This window comes from Struthio camelus, chromosome 2, assembly GCF_040807025.1.
Source record: "Struthio camelus isolate bStrCam1 chromosome 2, bStrCam1.hap1, whole genome shotgun sequence".
NCBI lineage: Eukaryota > Metazoa > Chordata > Aves > Struthioniformes > Struthionidae > Struthio > Struthio camelus.
Window position 1 is genome coordinate 119,893,510 of NC_090943.1, and position 18,036 is coordinate 119,911,545.

Below are 18,036 nucleotides of genomic sequence, written 5' to 3' on the forward strand. Positions count from 1 at the left end.
CTGCTATTCATTCAATACCCAACATTTACTTATATTTGGGGCAGTCTTCCGGGAGCTCAGTGGCTGATGACCCTTCCCTCTACTTTAATGTCTGGAAGAGCTAGTTATATTTTCTGGCTAAGCAAGCACTTTTACTCTTGCAAAAGAGGAAAGAATAAGTCTCAATTCGAATCTGACTCTTATGAAAAAAAATACCATGAATAAGGAAAACATCTAATAATTTGACTATTTCAACATGAGAACGGTGAGGATGGCTCCCTCCTCCTCCACAGACTGTAGAATATACCAGGAGGAGTCGCTGAAGGTGTGTGGTCAGAAAATGAATGATAGCACTACATTGCAGCCCCTGCTCAATCCTGGCAAGGAGGCCGAGCCTGTGAATTGTATCCAAAGGGATTCTGATTTTGAAGAGCTCCCAAGAAAAGGCAAGAATGGAAACTGGCTTGTAAAGGACTTACATCCCTTACTCCCCACCCCACCTTCCTCTGCCCTTCTAGGCAAGGTGTTTATCATTCACTACAATCGACTGGCTTTTATTTCTCCATCATGTGGCTGTGTATTAATAGCATGAACGTGTATGAAACTTCACAGAATTAAAGATTAGCAGCATTTAGCAGCTTCATGTACCATCACTTTTTCTTTTCTTTTTTTTCTTTTTTTGTTTTAACAGGAGGTGCCTGCCAAATTGAGAAGCCCTAAATAGGGCAAGGTCAGATCCATATCACTTTCACTGAGGCACCCTCTTCACTTCTGGAATGACTGTCTTTTTCATATTGGTTTACGAATAGCATAAATTTATACTCTTGCCTTTGTATTAAAGGACTGCAAGTACAATAGAGATAGTTTCAGTATTTACATTTTAATTTAGTGCCATTTGTTAAGGCCTTGGATTTACTTAAAAGGGGATGTTTATGGAAAATTACTGAAAAGCCTGTGGGGATTCTGTGCTGGCTTTCTGGCGATCTTCATAGGGAAATGCCCAACCTGGAAGTGATTAGACATTCTGGACAGTTGTATAAGAGCGAGCGTTCCCTGTAGCACCGCGTCAAAATCTGTACATTTAATCTTCCTGATACAGTTGTCAAAGGACAGCCGCTTGTAAGGAGAGGTTTTTTTTTTTTTTTTCATATGAAACCAAAGTTCAATCAATAGCTTCACTGGATTTAAGGTTATAATAAGTAGATTACTAAAAAGCTAAACATAATCTCTGGCGCCACTGTCATCAGAATGGCCTCGGCCTTTTCTGGTAGCTACTAAGGGTTTTGAAGAGCGAATGTGTGTGTACTTAGCAACAGATATGCCCCTTGAGTTCAATTGATCATTAAGATGAGTAACAAGGAATGACCATCTCTGCAGCTTGTGGATTACAAACGGCATTCAGGAAGGTAGTGAGAAATATGTCCACTTTGGTAGGTCAGCCTGGTCTGGGAAAATGCTGTTAGATAATCAACAACATAGCACAACCCTCCTTTGTCCACCCCAAGACAGCCAGTTTACTCTTCTGCCAGGCAACGGACAGAAATCTACAGCTACGCAACTACTCTCTTTTGGGGCTTCCCCCAAAAGCATCTGCCGTCTTGCTTAACGATCATTCTTACCTAGCGTATAGCACTCCTCATTCTCAAATGCTTCACAAATGAGGTCAGTTTGATAATCTTCAGATGGGAAATCAAGGCAAGGGGAGAACAGAATGAAGTTGGAGATAGCAACAGTGCAGGAGACAGAAGCTAGGGCTTGGTCTGCTAACAATTAGCTTCTGATGGGTAGTTTTTAACAGCTGACAGCTTGGACTCCTTGTCTTGAAGTTGCAGAGGTCACTTCCTAAAACATGCTTGCTGTAATTTCACACTATCCACCGCAGTGGCTACCTGAATAAACCTGTGGACCCAGTGCAACTACTCCAGGTGCCTCCACAAAGCTAGTGTATAATCATTATTTGCGGACAGCATGGAGCTCAAGCTGGGAGACCCTGCCAGCCCCTTGCATGAGGCTGATTCAGGTACTTCTGGGGCTCAGCTAACCCACTACCTAGATAACCTATGCATGGCAAACTTCAGCTGTCCTGCTGGCATCACTTCCAGAGTCACAGTGATCCTGGGCCACAGCGCCCCTTGCCTCCAGAGTTGAGGTCTGCGATGTCTGCAATGCCCCGAGAAGCTCATATGCAGCCTCTCTGATGCCTGTGCAAGTCCCTGGGGCCTGAGCTGACACAAAGGTGAGCAAGTGGCCTTGCACCACAGGAGCCTCATGCCTTCAGCACACTCTTCATGCTGTAAGATCACATCATTGAAGGAGTATTTGATTTTACCAAGACATCACCAGATCACAGGATCATTCAGGTAGGAAGGGACCTGCAGAGGGCTCTTGTCCCCGCCGCTAAGCGGGTCCTGAGGTATCACAGCTTGCGGCTGGTGGGGTGGCTTACGGCAATGCTGTTGGTAGCTGGGTACATCACCCAACACTGGAGCCCAGTGCGCTGGCATCACCCTTCCCAAGCGCCGGTGGGGGCAAGAGGGTAATAGGGCCCACACCAGCCTGGCCTGGCACTAACAGTGGTGTTGCAACAGCCCACGCAGCACGTGCACCCCGACTACTCCACAGCCTACGTGGAGGTGGAGACCGCTGCTGGGCTCAAAAGCTACAGGCTGATGTTCATCCTGGGGCATGGAAGTTAGTAAGTTGTTACCTTGCCCAAATTGAAGGAGGAATCTCTGATTTCACACCTGATACTGCTCCTGCATCTAGCAAATTCAGTGCAGAGCCATGTGTAAAGGAGTTTCAGGTCTCGGAGCAACCTAGGTGGCCTGGCATCAGAAGTTGAAGTTTAAGCTGTTCCCCTGCACACACCTCCCCCTATCCTCAGGCACCAGTAAATCACTTACCTGAGGTGTGTCTGTGACCCTGCTTTTTGCTATGTGTTTATTCATATGTTGAACATGGGTTTCCTTCCAAGCAAACTTGGAATTAAGTGCTCCTTTCCCCTGCCTTGCAGACAGGTGACCAGTTTGCAAGATCCGAGTCAAGCACATAACGAAGGAACACTCTGGAGCTGGCCCAAAGCGCTCAGCTGGAACAATCAGAGCGCTTGGGCAACACGGTGCAAGGAATATTGTACAAAAATTTGTGTTCCCTAATTGCACGGCTTTTTATGTCTGTTAACCTTATGCACAGGTTTTACGTCTGTTTTTATTAGGTAACGCCATTTGTTACGACAGGATGCAGCTGAGATAGCACGCTGCTTGCAAGGCTTAGCAGCAAGAGATCTAGTCTCTCTGTAGTAGTCTTTGCTGCTTTCTAATACCAAATTTATCTTCCCTTGTCCTGCTTGGTAATTGTAACATTTTCTGTATAAGGGTAGAGCACACTGGCTGTAGAGAAAGTTAGTTCAGGTTCATCATTTGCCACAAGGGTGGCCAGAGTGTGAACTGGGAAATTTGGTCCTCTGCCCACCATCAGACCCAGTCTCCCAGATCAATAGCGCCCTAAGGAATAAATACATAAGATTATTGAACTTCTTCTTCTTCTTCTTTTTTTTTTTTTTACCTGTGATCAGAGGGAAGCACATGGGTTTTCTAAATACTTGATCTGTTTTTGTTTATGTAAGCATCTGTCTTGTTTATACAAAACTCTTCTGCACAGTCACTTATTACTAGTCCTATCCACCAGCTCTGGTTTCTGAATAGGCATTAAGGACTGTGCTCCTTGCCTCTTGGATGGGGTAACTGAAGAATCAACCTCTTATCTGCATGCAAAAGTGGTCATTAACTTCAATTTAGTAGCCTGGGTTCTCCAGTCCTGTCCCTTCTCTGCCACCCTGTGATTAGCACACAGGTCTACAATTTACTCTCAGATTTATACTATGAGGAGGAGTTGAGTTGCATGATTTTTTTCCCATACAAAATATGGTATGCAGCAGTGTTTTAGAAGGGATTTCTAAGAGCCCGTTCAGCTAGTAGGTGCCCTAGACCATAGCAATTCCTTTTTTGCCGCTCAAGTCTAGTATTTCATTGACACTACTAACAAACAGTGTTAAAAACAATCAGTTGAACACCTGCAAAACCTGTGACCTGATGATATCATGCCTTTTCCTCCCTTGATCCACCTCTGAAATTGTTTCTCATAGAAACACCTGATTTTTTTTTTTTAATTTCACTAAGCAATTTGGCAAGCAGTTATTTTAAGTTTCTTTAAGGATTCACCATTATCTTAGGTAGGCTAGGATCTGAGCCTGTGTATCACCTGGTCTGTTATCTGCAGCTTCAAACCTGGTAATATAAGATGCTGAACACCCTTCAGTCTTCATGAGGGGGAATGTGCTCAATACAACCTGCCTGAGTTACCTAAATGACCTCAGTGACTGTTGCATGTGATTCATCGCATCCAAGGGAGGTGAGATGGGAAGTTGTCCCCATGGTGCAGAGAGGAACAGCAAAGAACAGAGACACAGGCAAGTAAAGTGCCTTGCCCGGAAGCAAACAAAAAGGTGTTTATGAAACTGAGGTTCAGACGCTTGTTTCTCAGATCACAAGCAAAGTCCCTAAACAGGGGAGACCACAGAGAATTGGATTTTGTCTCCTGTTCAAATTTCTCCCACATTTCTCTTTCTTACAGATCTTGCAGATTGTTCTCTTTGTTCCATGCTGCTGAAGAAAATGATGGTTGGCACGTGACTTTCTACTGTGTCTGTTCTTTCTCTGACCCTCTGCAGCTTGCGAGACAAGGGTCCGTGTAAGGAGGTGCTTTCCTGATCTGCACGTGGTGTATTCTGTGGCGCTCTATGGAATTTATGATGAAATGAACAGTGGTATGTGGCACTGGAAAAAACAGAATTCTGCTTCTGCCCCTAATCTTGGGGACATAAAACAGCGTGACTACACCTGCCTTTCTATTATTCTCAGAAACAAAGTCCTTTATTAGGGAATGAGAATTTGAACACGACTGGAAATACCAAAACCACTCTGGGAGATGCAGCACTTGCTTGAAGGGTACATAAAGGGTCTCCCATTTAAAGAAACGCTGTCTGCCTAAGAGGACATGTGATCTGACAGCCTCTGCCTCTAACATAGTTCTGGGCTATTGGTCTAGAGCTTACAGTTGTGGGGGGTGTTTTATTTTGTTTCCCTCTGAAGCAAGAGGTAAAACAATAGCAACTCTTCATCTGGAAAGCCTTTTATACCTATTAAATTTTTGGAGGAATGGATCAGCATTTGGCAACAGACAAATAAGAGATGAAACATGACCGTACAACTAGACAGTGGCCACCCAGATCTGGATGCAGAGTGAGTGGTTCCATAGTGATACAATTCATGGACTGTCAGAAAAGGTTGCTTCCCTAAACATCAGCCGAAGGAAGGGCCCACAGTAGTTGTGTTAGAGACATTTTGCTGTAATGAGGCAGTAAATTTTGCTATGCTTTGCAATTGTTTATGCTGTCGAGGCCCTCTCCATTTGCACAGTCAACAGACACATGGAAGAAGTTGCTGTGTCCATACCTTGATGGGCACAGTTAGATATGCTTGATCTCTGCAGACCTTCTGATTTAATTGGACAGAAGCAGCAAAAAGCTGTAGCCAGCAGTGGAGTTGCCACTGAGCACTCTCATACACCATGCACCTCGGGACATCCCACCACACTATCCTGACCGCACAGCTTGCAGGTGAGAGCCGGCTTGTGTCCCACTAGCTCAGGTCCACCAGCCTCCACCGTCTCACTTCTGCTCCTTTGGATTGATCCTTCAGGTATCCTTCCATGGAAAAGTAACCAGCAACCTTCAGCTTGCCAAAATCCGAGAGCATAGTACCGTCCCAAATAGCGCATCATCAAAAAATTCACACCACAGATATCTTAAACATAGAAAGGATATACTGTATAGTGATAAGTTCCAGCAAGGGGGGTAGACCAGCATTTCAGATAGCTAGTATGAGGCTCACTCTTTTCTTTTTAGTGTAAGAATTACCCCACCAATACTGCATCCATAATGAAAGCAAGGTAAGAGGAATACTCCAGTCTTAATTATTTTAATGGGAAATTGTTGAATGTTCTGGCTTGGAGTTGAGAACCACATTACTTCAGGGTCAGTAATTAATTCTGAGTGTCAAATGGAAACACGTTTGCACATTCTGACACTTTATCAAGAAGCAAAAACCATGTGCGTGCTACCTCCTTCATAGCATCCATCTAGTTCTAATTATTGAATTCATTTTGTTTTCCAGACTCTGTGGAAGATACTAGTTGACATGGTAAGGAAATCTTGTTATATTTCCTAAGGAAAGGTAATTTGTCACTCTTGTTTCTGACCGTATGAAAAGTGAACAGGTTTTAGCTTGTGTCTAAACTCTGAGGGAACTCTATTTAATTTTAAGATGCTCTAAAAGAACCTATTTTTTTTCTGGGAGCAGGAGGTGTGAGCACAGGGATGCACCTCTGCGTTGATTAGATGGCTGGAATGTGAGATGCCGCTTTCCCATTTAATTTTTGCTCCTGCTTGGATAGAATTTAAAAGAAAGCTGAAAAGGGCTTATTACCTACTACTTATAGCCATAAACTTAGGCACATGCTTACATCTTTGCCAGTGCAAGGTAGGCTCAGGTTAGGTTGTTGGTGGGGAGGGCCTAGAATATTTTCTGTGTCTCAGTTCCCTACTCACTTAAGAGAAATGGGGAAAATATTGATAGCCAAGCCTCATGCAGCTAGCATTACTTAATCTTTTGTCATCATACTGTTTCATTATGCCATGCTTTTTATTTTATGGCTTGTTCTTGAATCAGGAGCCCAAGCAATTATTATCCTGCATAGAATTCAAATATATTACTGACGCGCTAACAGAAAAAGCAGCTTATGTAAATCTTCTTTCCCTCAAAGCTGGATTCTCCTCCTTCCTAATCCTTGAACGGCCGCATCAGTTTTGGCAGTAACTCAGGAATACACCACCAGTCTGCGGGACTAAGACAGATTGGAGGTGCAACCATAATGATGAAATCTGGTGCATGAGGAGAAATTGTTCTTCACTGTAATTTCATATTTATGCTTGTCCCCCTACTCCAAAATGGCCTGCTTGGGAACAAGGAAAGGGGTGAGCTTAAACTAATCTACACCTGATTAAAATCATTACTCTGTATGTCTTAGAGAATGGGAAAGGGACTGTGTGCGATGAAGCATGTTGTCTGCCAGCATCTTCTCATCCATCTCCAGCATTGCAAAGTTGGGCATTTGTTTTATGCTACATTGGTTGCTTTTTGCCATATAACTGTGGCTGGCTAGCAAGGAGATTGTGCTGTTTTCTTCCAAGGATTTTTCTGAGTTGCAATTCTCTTTCTTTAAAATAGCTAGGGAGAAGAGAGAGGGGTTTATTCAGCAAAACTGATCTCCTTGATTAAAATTATGGCTGCTAAGGAACACCTCCACTCCTTCAGTTTCCACAAAGAACAGTCTTTGACAGACCATTGAACAAAATAATCTTTGCTGACTAAAAAGCAAACTGGCTTGAGACAATCTTCATGTTTCAGAAGAGCAAATGTTAAAGCGTTTTTATCCTGCTTATACACCATCCCCTGCCTGGCTGTGCTACTCAGAACAACTGTTAAAACAGGTTTGAATGTTTGGTCTCTCAAATAGCAAGACTGTAAGTGATTTGTGCAATGGGGAAAAGTTAATGGACAACGATCAATGCTCAGTGCTTGCTTCTAAACACTTAAAAGTTTTGCTGGACTGAGTAAAAACGTAACATTGCAGATATATCTTGGGAGTTCAAAGCAGACCCAGTGCTATAATTCTGCCAGTAAGGCAGAGTGCCTTGTCTAAGGCAAAGTCTTGTCTATCATCAAGGGTAGGTATACCCAACGTATATGAGTATTGAGCACAAGGTACTAATGCAGTCATGGAAGTAATGTGTGTGGGTTGTGTTGTGTCCAGCAAGGAGCTTGCATGGGTGTAGCTGTGTCAGTTTAAGCAAGGAGCTTATGCACATAGCAATACTCAGCAAAGTGATATGAAATGAGCAAAAGCGTGATCCTCAAGAGCATCAATGAAAACACATTACATCTGTGCCTCAATGGCTATGTTCAGAAGCCCAATGCCTGTAACCTGCAGTAACTCCATCTCTGAGGAATGAGGATGTCTTCTTTGCAGGTAACATGAATCTCAGAAGTTTGACAGTTGTTGGTTTCTTCTGGAATACATGGTTGCCTCAGCTTTGAGGGATATTTCGCAACTGTCAATGGCACGAGACGTGCCCTCAGTTTCCTTCGTTTCTGGCAGCATCGTTCCTGCCAGAGACAATTGCCTGTGCAATGGACTTGGGTTTTTTTTGTGAAAAACTGTGAAAGCTTTTGACAGTTTAGGGGTGTCAGATTTAGCTAATGCAACTGGGGTTTATCTTCCAGGAAATGTATCCCTTGGCGAATCTAGAAATAGCATTGCTGAGTCATGGGATGTTCATAGTTGGATTAGCAAAAGTTATCATATGTTACAGTTTAGCCAGGTTGAGCAGTTTCAGTCCCGTTTTTCAGCTGGATGTTATTCATATGTCTGATCGTGTTTTCCTTGAGTTTCTGCTACCTCCTAGGAAGAAACTGAAAGTTTATTCTGATTTTGAAAATGTGTATATTAATATTATGTAGATGCATTGCAGTAGAGTTATTTGGAGATTTATTGTAGATGTAACTTTACTTGCAGTTAAGCCCAGAGGCTTTGAAAGAGGACTAGACAAGGTACAGTAAATACTTGTCTTGAATGTTACTCTTCTGCGTTTTATGCTTTGATGAAGAGATAGACTAGTTCTTGGCTAACTCTTTCATGTCTATGATACGGGCAGTCATGTCTTTACTTCTGTATAACTCTTGGTCACGTTCCTTCCTTCTACTGTGGCATAATACTGCATTGCAGGAAAAGAGTAACGGTATGGCAAAGCTGATGGAGGGCTGATGCCAGATGAAAATAACCATGTTTCCATTGATTTACGAAAAAAACATTTGCTGTTTGATTTTCAGAGTAGGATGAAGCCTGCTTGTAAGGGAAGAGAAGTAATAAAACATATTCTTGCTATAAGACAGTGATGCTGAAATTGTAAAATCTAGTTTATGTATTCCTATCTACTGATGCATTAATCATTCAGAAGTGATCTATATCTTGTTCCAAATGTGCATCTAGGTTCAAAGTAAAGGTAGGTGCAGATCTACAGGATGATATTCATAGATGCAAATTTATACGAAAAATGATTGGCCCTGACAAAATAGTGATGAATATCACTTTCTGCTACTATATCAAGTCACTGTATATTTAAAACTCTGAGATGAAAGATCCCCCATTACGTAAATTTATCGACAAAGAGTTCTTTTCCTTCCTGAAATCCTGAATAATGATGCCAACAAATGTTGATGTACACCAGCAAAGAGCAATATATATGACCAAGTATACCTATGACTAAGAATTTCATCCTCTATTTCATGAGCCAGAATTTCCATTCAAGTCTGGAGGGGAACCCCTCTTGCAGCATTGCCTTCTACAAGATTTAGAGTGTCTTTTATATCCAGGAAGGCTTCCAGAGGAAAGCTTGTCGATATTTTTGTTCTGTGTTTGGCCAAAGGTAAACTGGAAAACAAAAATTTCAAACTAAAGTCATGTGAATGAAAAGAAATAATTAGATGCAAGTAATACATTTAGATTTGGGGATGACTGCTGGACTTCATTAACTGATATACGGTGGATTCTTTGCCCCATGTTTTCCACTACGCATCACAGTTGGCCCTCTGCTCTGGGACTTTCATGGGTGCCATACATCGTGAAATGCCTAATCAGGAACTCTGCGAACACAGGACGGAAGGGACCTAAGAACCGGAAAAGGAACCATGGTGTCATTTCCAGATCAAAATTAATAATTTTCAGATGTTCCGTTTTTGAAGGGTTGGGAAGAGATGGGAATTGTCCTTCTGTTGGAGTGAACTGCTGCTTGTGAAACATGTCTTACTTAAATTACTATATTTTCTGTCAAAAAGATTTTCTGCTGAAAATTTCAGACAGCCATGTCCATGTTTAGGGCGTTTTACTCCAGCATATGTCGATAAGATCTTTTGATTCCCTCGGAAGACCCTTCTGCCCTTGCTACAGCTCCTATCTATCTTGCTGAAACCTAGCTTGGGTATTGCTATAGCTATTGCAAGCTTCTAGCATAAGCATGGCCAAAAGCATACGATTCAGACAGAATGTGTGCAATTTCCTTTCAATTTCCTGGATTTTCATCAGTTCATGTCAATTTTTCAGCTCCTTTTATTTGAGTCTGACAGAAAAAGTCAATAGAATGAGGTGCATTTGATCTTCATTTTCCTTACTCCCAGATGGTGGATGCAAACCAACGATGGGAAATAAAGGAAGCGGTAGAGTTGGTCACTGAACTAGCTGAATTTAAACCCTTATGGATTGAGGAGCCAACTCCTCCAGATGATATTTTGGGAAAGACAACCATTGCAAAGGTTGGAGGGCTTGTTTTTTTTTTTTTAATGTCAATAATGATGCAGTAACTCCAGTCTAGAAAACTGTAATATATTGTCTATACTGCTCCTTGACATACTCAGAGTTCAGTTGAACTAGTTACTCAGACTCTCATTAAATACATTTGTTACAGAACCTTGACACACATTCCCTAAGTTGCAAGGGATAGTTTATTCCTAAAAAATATGTAAAAGGACTGTCATGCCTGCCCGAAGAAGGCTGCCAATATTTAGTTTAAAATGTGCAGGGACTTGTTCTAAAATGCATGCTTTAATATTTCAGTGAAGTTGGAAGTATATTGGTGCAGAGATTGCATGCACAACATGATGTACTTAGCAGCACTGTTAAAGCCCCACATGTACAATATCTGCATTTCTTTGCTGCTCCGCACACCTTGTAATTCTTTACATGTTTATGTAGCAGAAAAAGCAGAAAAATATCAATAAAAATTTTTATAGCATGTGTAACATTTTCTATAGAATGAGTAACAAACGTTATGCTGAATCAACTGTTATTCCATCCTTTATGTTACTAACTCTATTGGCAATCAAAAATCAGAAGTGAGTCTTGAATGTTTGCTATTTCCTTCCAGGCCTTAGCACTGCAGGTAGGAATTGGTGAGGCAACAGGAGAACATATGAGTATGTGTTGAAGTGTTTTTGGCTTTTTCCTAATTACTGTTTATTTAATATGACTACTTCATAACCTTTGGGAGCCTGTGCCAAAACTATCCTGCATTTCCCACTAGGGAGTTAAATACTATAAATGAAAATTACTTGATATCTGTTTCAGCTGCTCCCTAGCAAGGGTGCCTGCCTTCACCTTCTCTCCCTGATTCTTTTCTTCCCACACACAATTTCTGTGAACCACCTGGAAATAACTGCTGTTTTTAAAATTATTTTTATTAGGAGAGTAACTGCTAACATTTTGTATTCTCCGAGCAGAGAGCAATATGAACCAAATGCATCTGTGGTCAGGATTGCCCGTGTAGCAGCTACAGAAGCAAGACATAGAGAGTAAGTCCATGCTGCTCGGTGGAGCACACTGCGGCTACATGAAATAACTTAAGAGTCATCTGGAAGGTCTGTGCAGAACAAGGTGGTCGGGACAATATGGTCTGTACAGAGCTGCAGGGTTCCTGAAGCACGATATCCCCTTTAGCCCTAGGGTAATTAGCACAGCTCCCTACTCACTCTGTGGCCCTGGAGTCGATACGAGCGTTTTGCTCAGTACTGCCTTGCATGCATAGATATTAACCCCCCTGCAACTACTTGAAGGAGTGTTTTTAGAATAAAGAGGTTCCTGGGTCCTATTTCTATACCAACCCTATTTGCGCTACACTAACAAACACAGCTGTAGAGATTACGATCTCTGAAGATCTTTCTGTTAGCAAGCGGCAGTCCTGTTTCTGACAGGCTTCTGTACAGTATTTCTCTGAGAAATATTCACAAATATATAACTCAAACACTGGAAATAGGAAGCTACTTCAGGCTCCTTCTGTTTAGGCCTCAGTTCAATTATTATTAGGGGCTCAGTCCTACAGCGTCCTCAATATCCAGCGCTTCTGGAGAAACTACAGACTCCATCTTCAGCTGGTGCTGCCTGGGCAGACTTAAGTCTCTTGAAGACCCCCAAGAAATCTAACCTGGCCAGCGCAATATGTAGGTTCGACTCATGCTCACTGCTCAACACAGTTGCAGCAGTTGAGATTTTTCTTCCAACTGCCACATCCCCCCATTTGGCTTCTCTGCCCGGCTTTGCTCAGGGAAGGCCTAGCAGCATGGAGAGCTTTGAGAGACAGGCTCTGTGGCCTCGCACGGGCTCCTGACCTGCCGTGCCTGCCCACCCCTCAGGCATGGGCGTGCCGCCTTAGGGCACTGGTCAGGGTCTGGATCAATGCAGGGAAGGCCATGGCCAGGCATAGCCGCAGCACAACTAGAGACAGGCATGCCTGGGACGTAGCTCCAGCTGGGACCAGAGGCCCTGGGCCGAGCTGAAGTGGGGCTCCCGGCCCAGCCAGGGTGGGCTGGTCACAGCCAGAAAGGCCTGTTAGTGTCCCAGGGGTCCCGAGAGCAGCTTGCCCTCCAGTGAGGTGCGTTCTCACATCTTACAGAGCTGTGCTCAGACTGGACTTGCCGTGGAGAGGTTTACTTGCTGTGGGGGACCCAGAGCCAGAGCAGAACAGGGCACTGAGCAGGGCTCCACCACCTCTGTGGTGGAGAGAGAGGTCCGAGGTTAAGGTGGGAGCAGCTGCCAGCGAGTCAAGGTCAGGATGAGGCCCAGTGATGGTAACTGGGGTCAATCAAGCACAGACCAGTGATTAGCAGGCAGCTCTGGGGTAATCAGGCCAGCCAACGTCAGGCCAAGAAGCCATCCACAGGCCCATGGCCAGGCATAGGCATGACTGCAACGCCAGGTTGCACCTATGGCATAGCTCGGGCAGAGACCGAAGGCCCATGGGGGACCGTGTGACCCAGGTGGGCCTGGAGGAGAGCTACTAGTGCATGCAGGGCCCTTGCAGGATTTCCTCAGAAGGAAGCTGTTCTGCTCCATTTTTGCACGTTGCATATACAGCTATTTTATAAGGTTTTAAGTAACTTTTCCTTTTTGCCAACAAAACTCCTTACTAGCATTAGTAGCAAGTCACTGCCATCAGCTGTATTTAAATACTTTTCCCTTAAATACTTTTAATGAGTCCAAAGACCTATTTCCAAAACTACTTCCTGGATACATCATCAACAGCGGAGTGTCAAGAGACAGAATGGTACCTTTTAGAATACCAGTCTACAAGCTAAAGTAAGTTGTTTTTTATTGCACCCCTCTCCCTGCCAAGTCTTGACACTATATCTACAGAGCCAAGCAAAGTGAATTAACAAACTCTCAGTTCTCTGGAGCAACTGGAGAGAAATACTGCATTAGCATAGTTTCTCTGCTGCCAGTTTCTCACGCCAAGCCCTGCTATCTACGTATTTCATCGCGCTTCTTGCTTTCAGCTGTTGTCTGCCAGTAGATAGTACGCTCAATCTGGGAATGAGGGGTGTTGTATAATGAACACCTATTAGGATAGGTTTGAATCTACCCATTACAATAGCCCTGCTTCATAAAGGCCAACTCCTGAATGCAGGCTTTACTTCATGTTTTGTAAAACCTTTTTCTTCTTTTCACCATGACCTCTAGGAACCAGATAGACATTTAATGCATTTATCTGCAGAACTTCCCTGTGAATAAGGTGAGTGGTGTTATCCTTACTTCAGACATGGGAAATTGATGTGAGGCCTGAACTAACAGAACAACATAGTTAAGATCAAGCAGACAATCTGCAGCACAGCTAGAAATGCAATCCTGACACTTATCCAAGCGTCTTGACTACAAGGCCATCCCTCAGCTGGCTGTATTGGTCTCCAGGTCCCTCTCTGCAGACATGGAGGCTGCTGCAGTTGGTTAGGTAACTAGAAGGGGTTGAGTTGGCTCCTAAAGAAGCCTCAACCCTAAAAAGATTGTGAGGCAAAACGCTCTGAAATTTTGAGTGCTGTAGGAAGTCTCTGCTCCCAGACAGAGCTGCCGCATCAGCTTTACATAACAGTTCTACTATAAAAATGAGCCATATTTGCTCAGGTTGAGCCCACTAACTTTGTACCTAGACTGGAAGAACCATTTTCCCTCGGTATTTTCCCTTCACTTTCACTTTTTCACTGGATGTGGTCAACATCCAGTAAAGGGGCAGTAATTTCTAAACCCACTCCAAACAGACGGGGCTGTTAGGCCCACAGTGATTTTCTCAGTGTGCCTCCACTCATCCACACTTAGATCAGATGTAGTCCTCTTAGTAATTTAACTTTACAAGTGTAGGCTAATTCTTTTAATATTGGCAGCATCCTTGAACTTCTCTTCCTGCAAATTCTCATGCGATATTTCATATAAATAGAGTAATTAAAATAATTTGGATTTATCGAGAAACACAGGAGGGACACTGTACAAATGTTTTGATGTTAGTTGCCAGCAGCTCTTGTAGTATGTTAATTCTAGAGACTTCAGGTCTTAACTTTTTATTTTTCCTTACAGTGCCAAAATAGAGTGATAGCTCCTACAAGCTAAGGCCCTGACTTATCTCCAAATTGACAGCTGCAGACCAGGAAGCATGAATGAGAACTCATCTGTGTTGCTGATGGCCAAAAAGTTCCAGAGCAAGGCTCTGCAAAATGCTGCAGGAATGAGAAAGTCTTTCTCCCCACTCCCCCCCACTAGCCTGATTAGCTTCTTCATGCTTTTAATTTCTGGGCATAAGTTTGCATGCACTGCTGTAATTTCCTTTGTTTCATGTTGTGCTATAGAGCAGCACCAGAACACCCTTGATCGCTCCATACTGGGCACTGTCTTTCTCTGTCTTGGCTGGGAACAGTTGCTGTGACTGTTTGTCAGGAGCATTGTTAAAATAACATGAAAGAATGGAGACATCATTGATCTTAATCATTCAGTCATTTCCCCCATGTTCTTAACTTAAGTACAGGCATTGTTCCTTTTTGTTTTCAGTTCCTGTTTGCCCTCATGCTGGGGGAATCGGCCTCTGTGAATTAGCCCAAGGAATAAGGCCAATTTTGCAACATACAGTAACAAATAAAAATAATGATGGGGGTTATAAAAGTGTCTAAGAAGGTAGAACATGGAGAGAATTAGTATCTGAGCAAAGCGGTAAGAAATTTATCTTTGTGAGCTGATTGAATTTCCTCTAGGAAGTAGGGAAAGAAGTGATAGAAGCATGCATTTGGAAGGGAAATGACAGATGAGGGTAAACTCTGCAAGGCCAAATTGTGAGGCAGAATAAGCCTAGCAGTCAGCACAGCAAATGGCAAGGACTCAAAAATGCTATGGATATGCAGAGCTAGTAAGGAACTGAGACTTGAATGCTACTGGTAGAGCTCCTCAAGCCACCAGATTGGCAGCGTGAGGGATAGGAAAATGCTGGGACAACTTACTCATCAGGAAGTAATCCCAAGAACGCTCCTTTCTTTCAGTTGGCTTATGGGTTCCTTACACCCATAAGGATCTAACAATGTCCCTAACATGCTTTGTCTTCAGTCCTGCTCCGCATATAGTCAACCTGCAGTCCTGTTAGTCATCTTTGCCAACAGTGAACAATCTTTTCACATTCTGCATATGAAAAATCCTTAAATACCTCCTCTTTAGGTCTATATATTCAGATTTCTTTGCCTGAAAACATGTAAATCTCATACCTATAAATTTTACATACGTGGTCTTACACCTTTGCTCACATTAACGTCTGCTGTATAATAAACCATTTTTACTCTTTTAAATCTCTCTGATCTCTCAAGCAGCATAAACTGTCTTGGACTTTGTTGCTTAAGGTACAAGCTTCATTTTTACCACTGCTGCCAGTAGTAAATTGTGCTGACACAAAGGAACAATGTTTTAGTTAATTCATATACTGAAAGGCAGCATATATTGGTCTAGTGCTTACCATGATTAAGTATGCTGTGTATACAGTAATGGAGAGCGGATCATTTGTCACATTGCATAAGGGTAATACTTAAAAAGTATTTTTAAAATTTTCCTTATGACTGGACTAACTCCTTCTTAACTTATTTAAAAAAGCAAATGATTCCCCTTCTAAATTCTCTTTGTTGGGTATTTCTGTGCTGGTTAATTTACTTGAGACTGCTAACTCCCATTAGTCAAACCTTGAGACCAACACTTTGCTTCCTGTCCTCTCTAGCTACACTTGCTAAAACGCCCTGCAGATTCCAGCTTATCTGAAGTGTTACATAAAGTGGTTTCCAGTAAAAGGAACTTAACTTGCTAAGTGCAGGCACAACGGTTAGGTGAATTTGCAACCTAATCTGTTTTCTTGTATCTTAGAGGTCTGTAAATACGCACAAGAATCTTTAACTTACAGCAATGCACGCATGACAGTAAGGTTGCTGCCAACCTAAAGCCGGATGATACCATTAATATAGACGGCACCTGGAATATCAGAACTAGATGACCTTAAAAGATAAGACTACTAGAGATGGAATAAAATTTACTGTAAGGAACATATGAACTGGCTTTCAGGTTAGTAACAAGAATATTTACTACGTTTGAGAGCTCAGTATTGAAGAGAAGACAAGACATGAGTTTGTTACTTAATTACAGGTTGGCTCTTCAGCATCCATTTAATGCAGCCTGAAGAAAAGATAGGTTTGATCTTCCATGCATCAAGCAAGGTTCTGGTATGAGCTCAGCTGAAACAGCACAAAGTATCATTTCTGCTAATGGAAGATGAACTGAGTAGGTACTGAGGAGAACCTACCTAATAAGCAGTAGCTTATTTACTTTTGATGTACTTACAGAAGGTAATGATAGCCTCTTTCTGCAATTTTCTTGTACTGGACTAAAAGTTGGAACAATAACTCAAGCTTTAAAAGTCCTGCTGGTTAGAATTTAGAATAAAATTTGTCTTCTCGAATTAATTTCCTGAGCGCATTTTCAGTAGTATCCAAGGGCAGAAAGATATTAGTTCTACAGTAAAGGTTGACTGCTCTACGTGAGGAGGTATAGGAAACTCCGGCCTGTAGTAGCAGGGACTAGACTGGTGCGTGAAGAGCACCCTTCAGCTGTGATATACTTGAGCTCTATTTTTTTTCTTCCAGGATGTGTGAATTTGTAGATCAACTTCATAAACACTTCAAATATCCTACTGTAATCAAAAATGCTTCCTACATGCTATCTCTGGTATGCTCTCTTAAGTGTATACACAAAGGAAAGTACCTCCATCACAAACAGTGAAAGATTTTTTAAGACTTAAAACATAAAATAGCAGATGTTTCACATGGTATTCAGTACACTTGGACTGAAAAAAGGGATGGTGGATGCATTACTACATGGAACAAAAAAGTAGGTTTGTTAATTACACCTGAAAAGTGTTTCTGAAAGGAGCGTAACGCTAGTCAGAATTCAGCCCTGGGAACGTCTCCAGGTCTGTCTAATAGTTTGCATTGCTGACTTATCTAGCAAACATAAATGTATTAAGAGCGTGCCTTCAACATCTGTTATCCTCTGCAACTCTAACCAGAAAACAGGGATAGGGTAGGACTGGGAAGACGACTCCCACTGGCCTTTTACATAGGCTCAAAGGACGATGTAAATTCATAGTCCACTCTTGAGCAGTATAAGAAAATTGTTACTCAGTTGCAAAATATATCTTCACTTCCTCCCCAATGAGTAAACAATATTCTGATCTGTAAAGGATGAAAGAAATGAAAGAAAACTCTGCAAGAAACTATCAGTTTCCAGAAGGAGAAGGTTGGCAGAAGCACCTGTCAAGCCAAAAGGCACAGCAGCATTGAATAGTTAACCCCCATAAGATCTTAACTGAAAGGTAAATTCCTCAAACTCACTTTTGGAGCACACAGAATCACATGAAGTGGTGCTACAAAAAAATTAATCTGAAGATAAGTGCTTCTGTATAATGAAGGGATTTGCAAATAATTTTGGTGTAAAATATGTTTCTGAAAGTTATGATCAGTTTAGTTTAAGAGAAATGGAACAGTCCTC

General features: G+C 42.4%; 1 protein-coding gene across 1 annotated transcript; it reads left to right on the forward strand.

The window, feature by feature from the left end:
* The first annotated feature begins 250 nt into the window (after window positions 1–250).
* Window positions 251–17,961, forward strand: ENOSF1 (enolase superfamily member 1). The gene is given in 13 exon segments (XM_068933752.1): window positions 251–445; window positions 6,213–6,239; window positions 6,768–6,835; window positions 7,029–7,072; window positions 7,506–7,588; window positions 8,674–8,708; window positions 9,148–9,232; window positions 10,332–10,466; window positions 14,548–14,564; window positions 14,566–14,669; window positions 15,016–15,082; window positions 17,133–17,246; window positions 17,729–17,961. Coding segments are annotated over 13 exon segments (1,074 nt in total). The 3' UTR covers window positions 17,829–17,961.
* The last annotated feature ends 75 nt before the right edge of the window (window positions 17,962–18,036 follow it).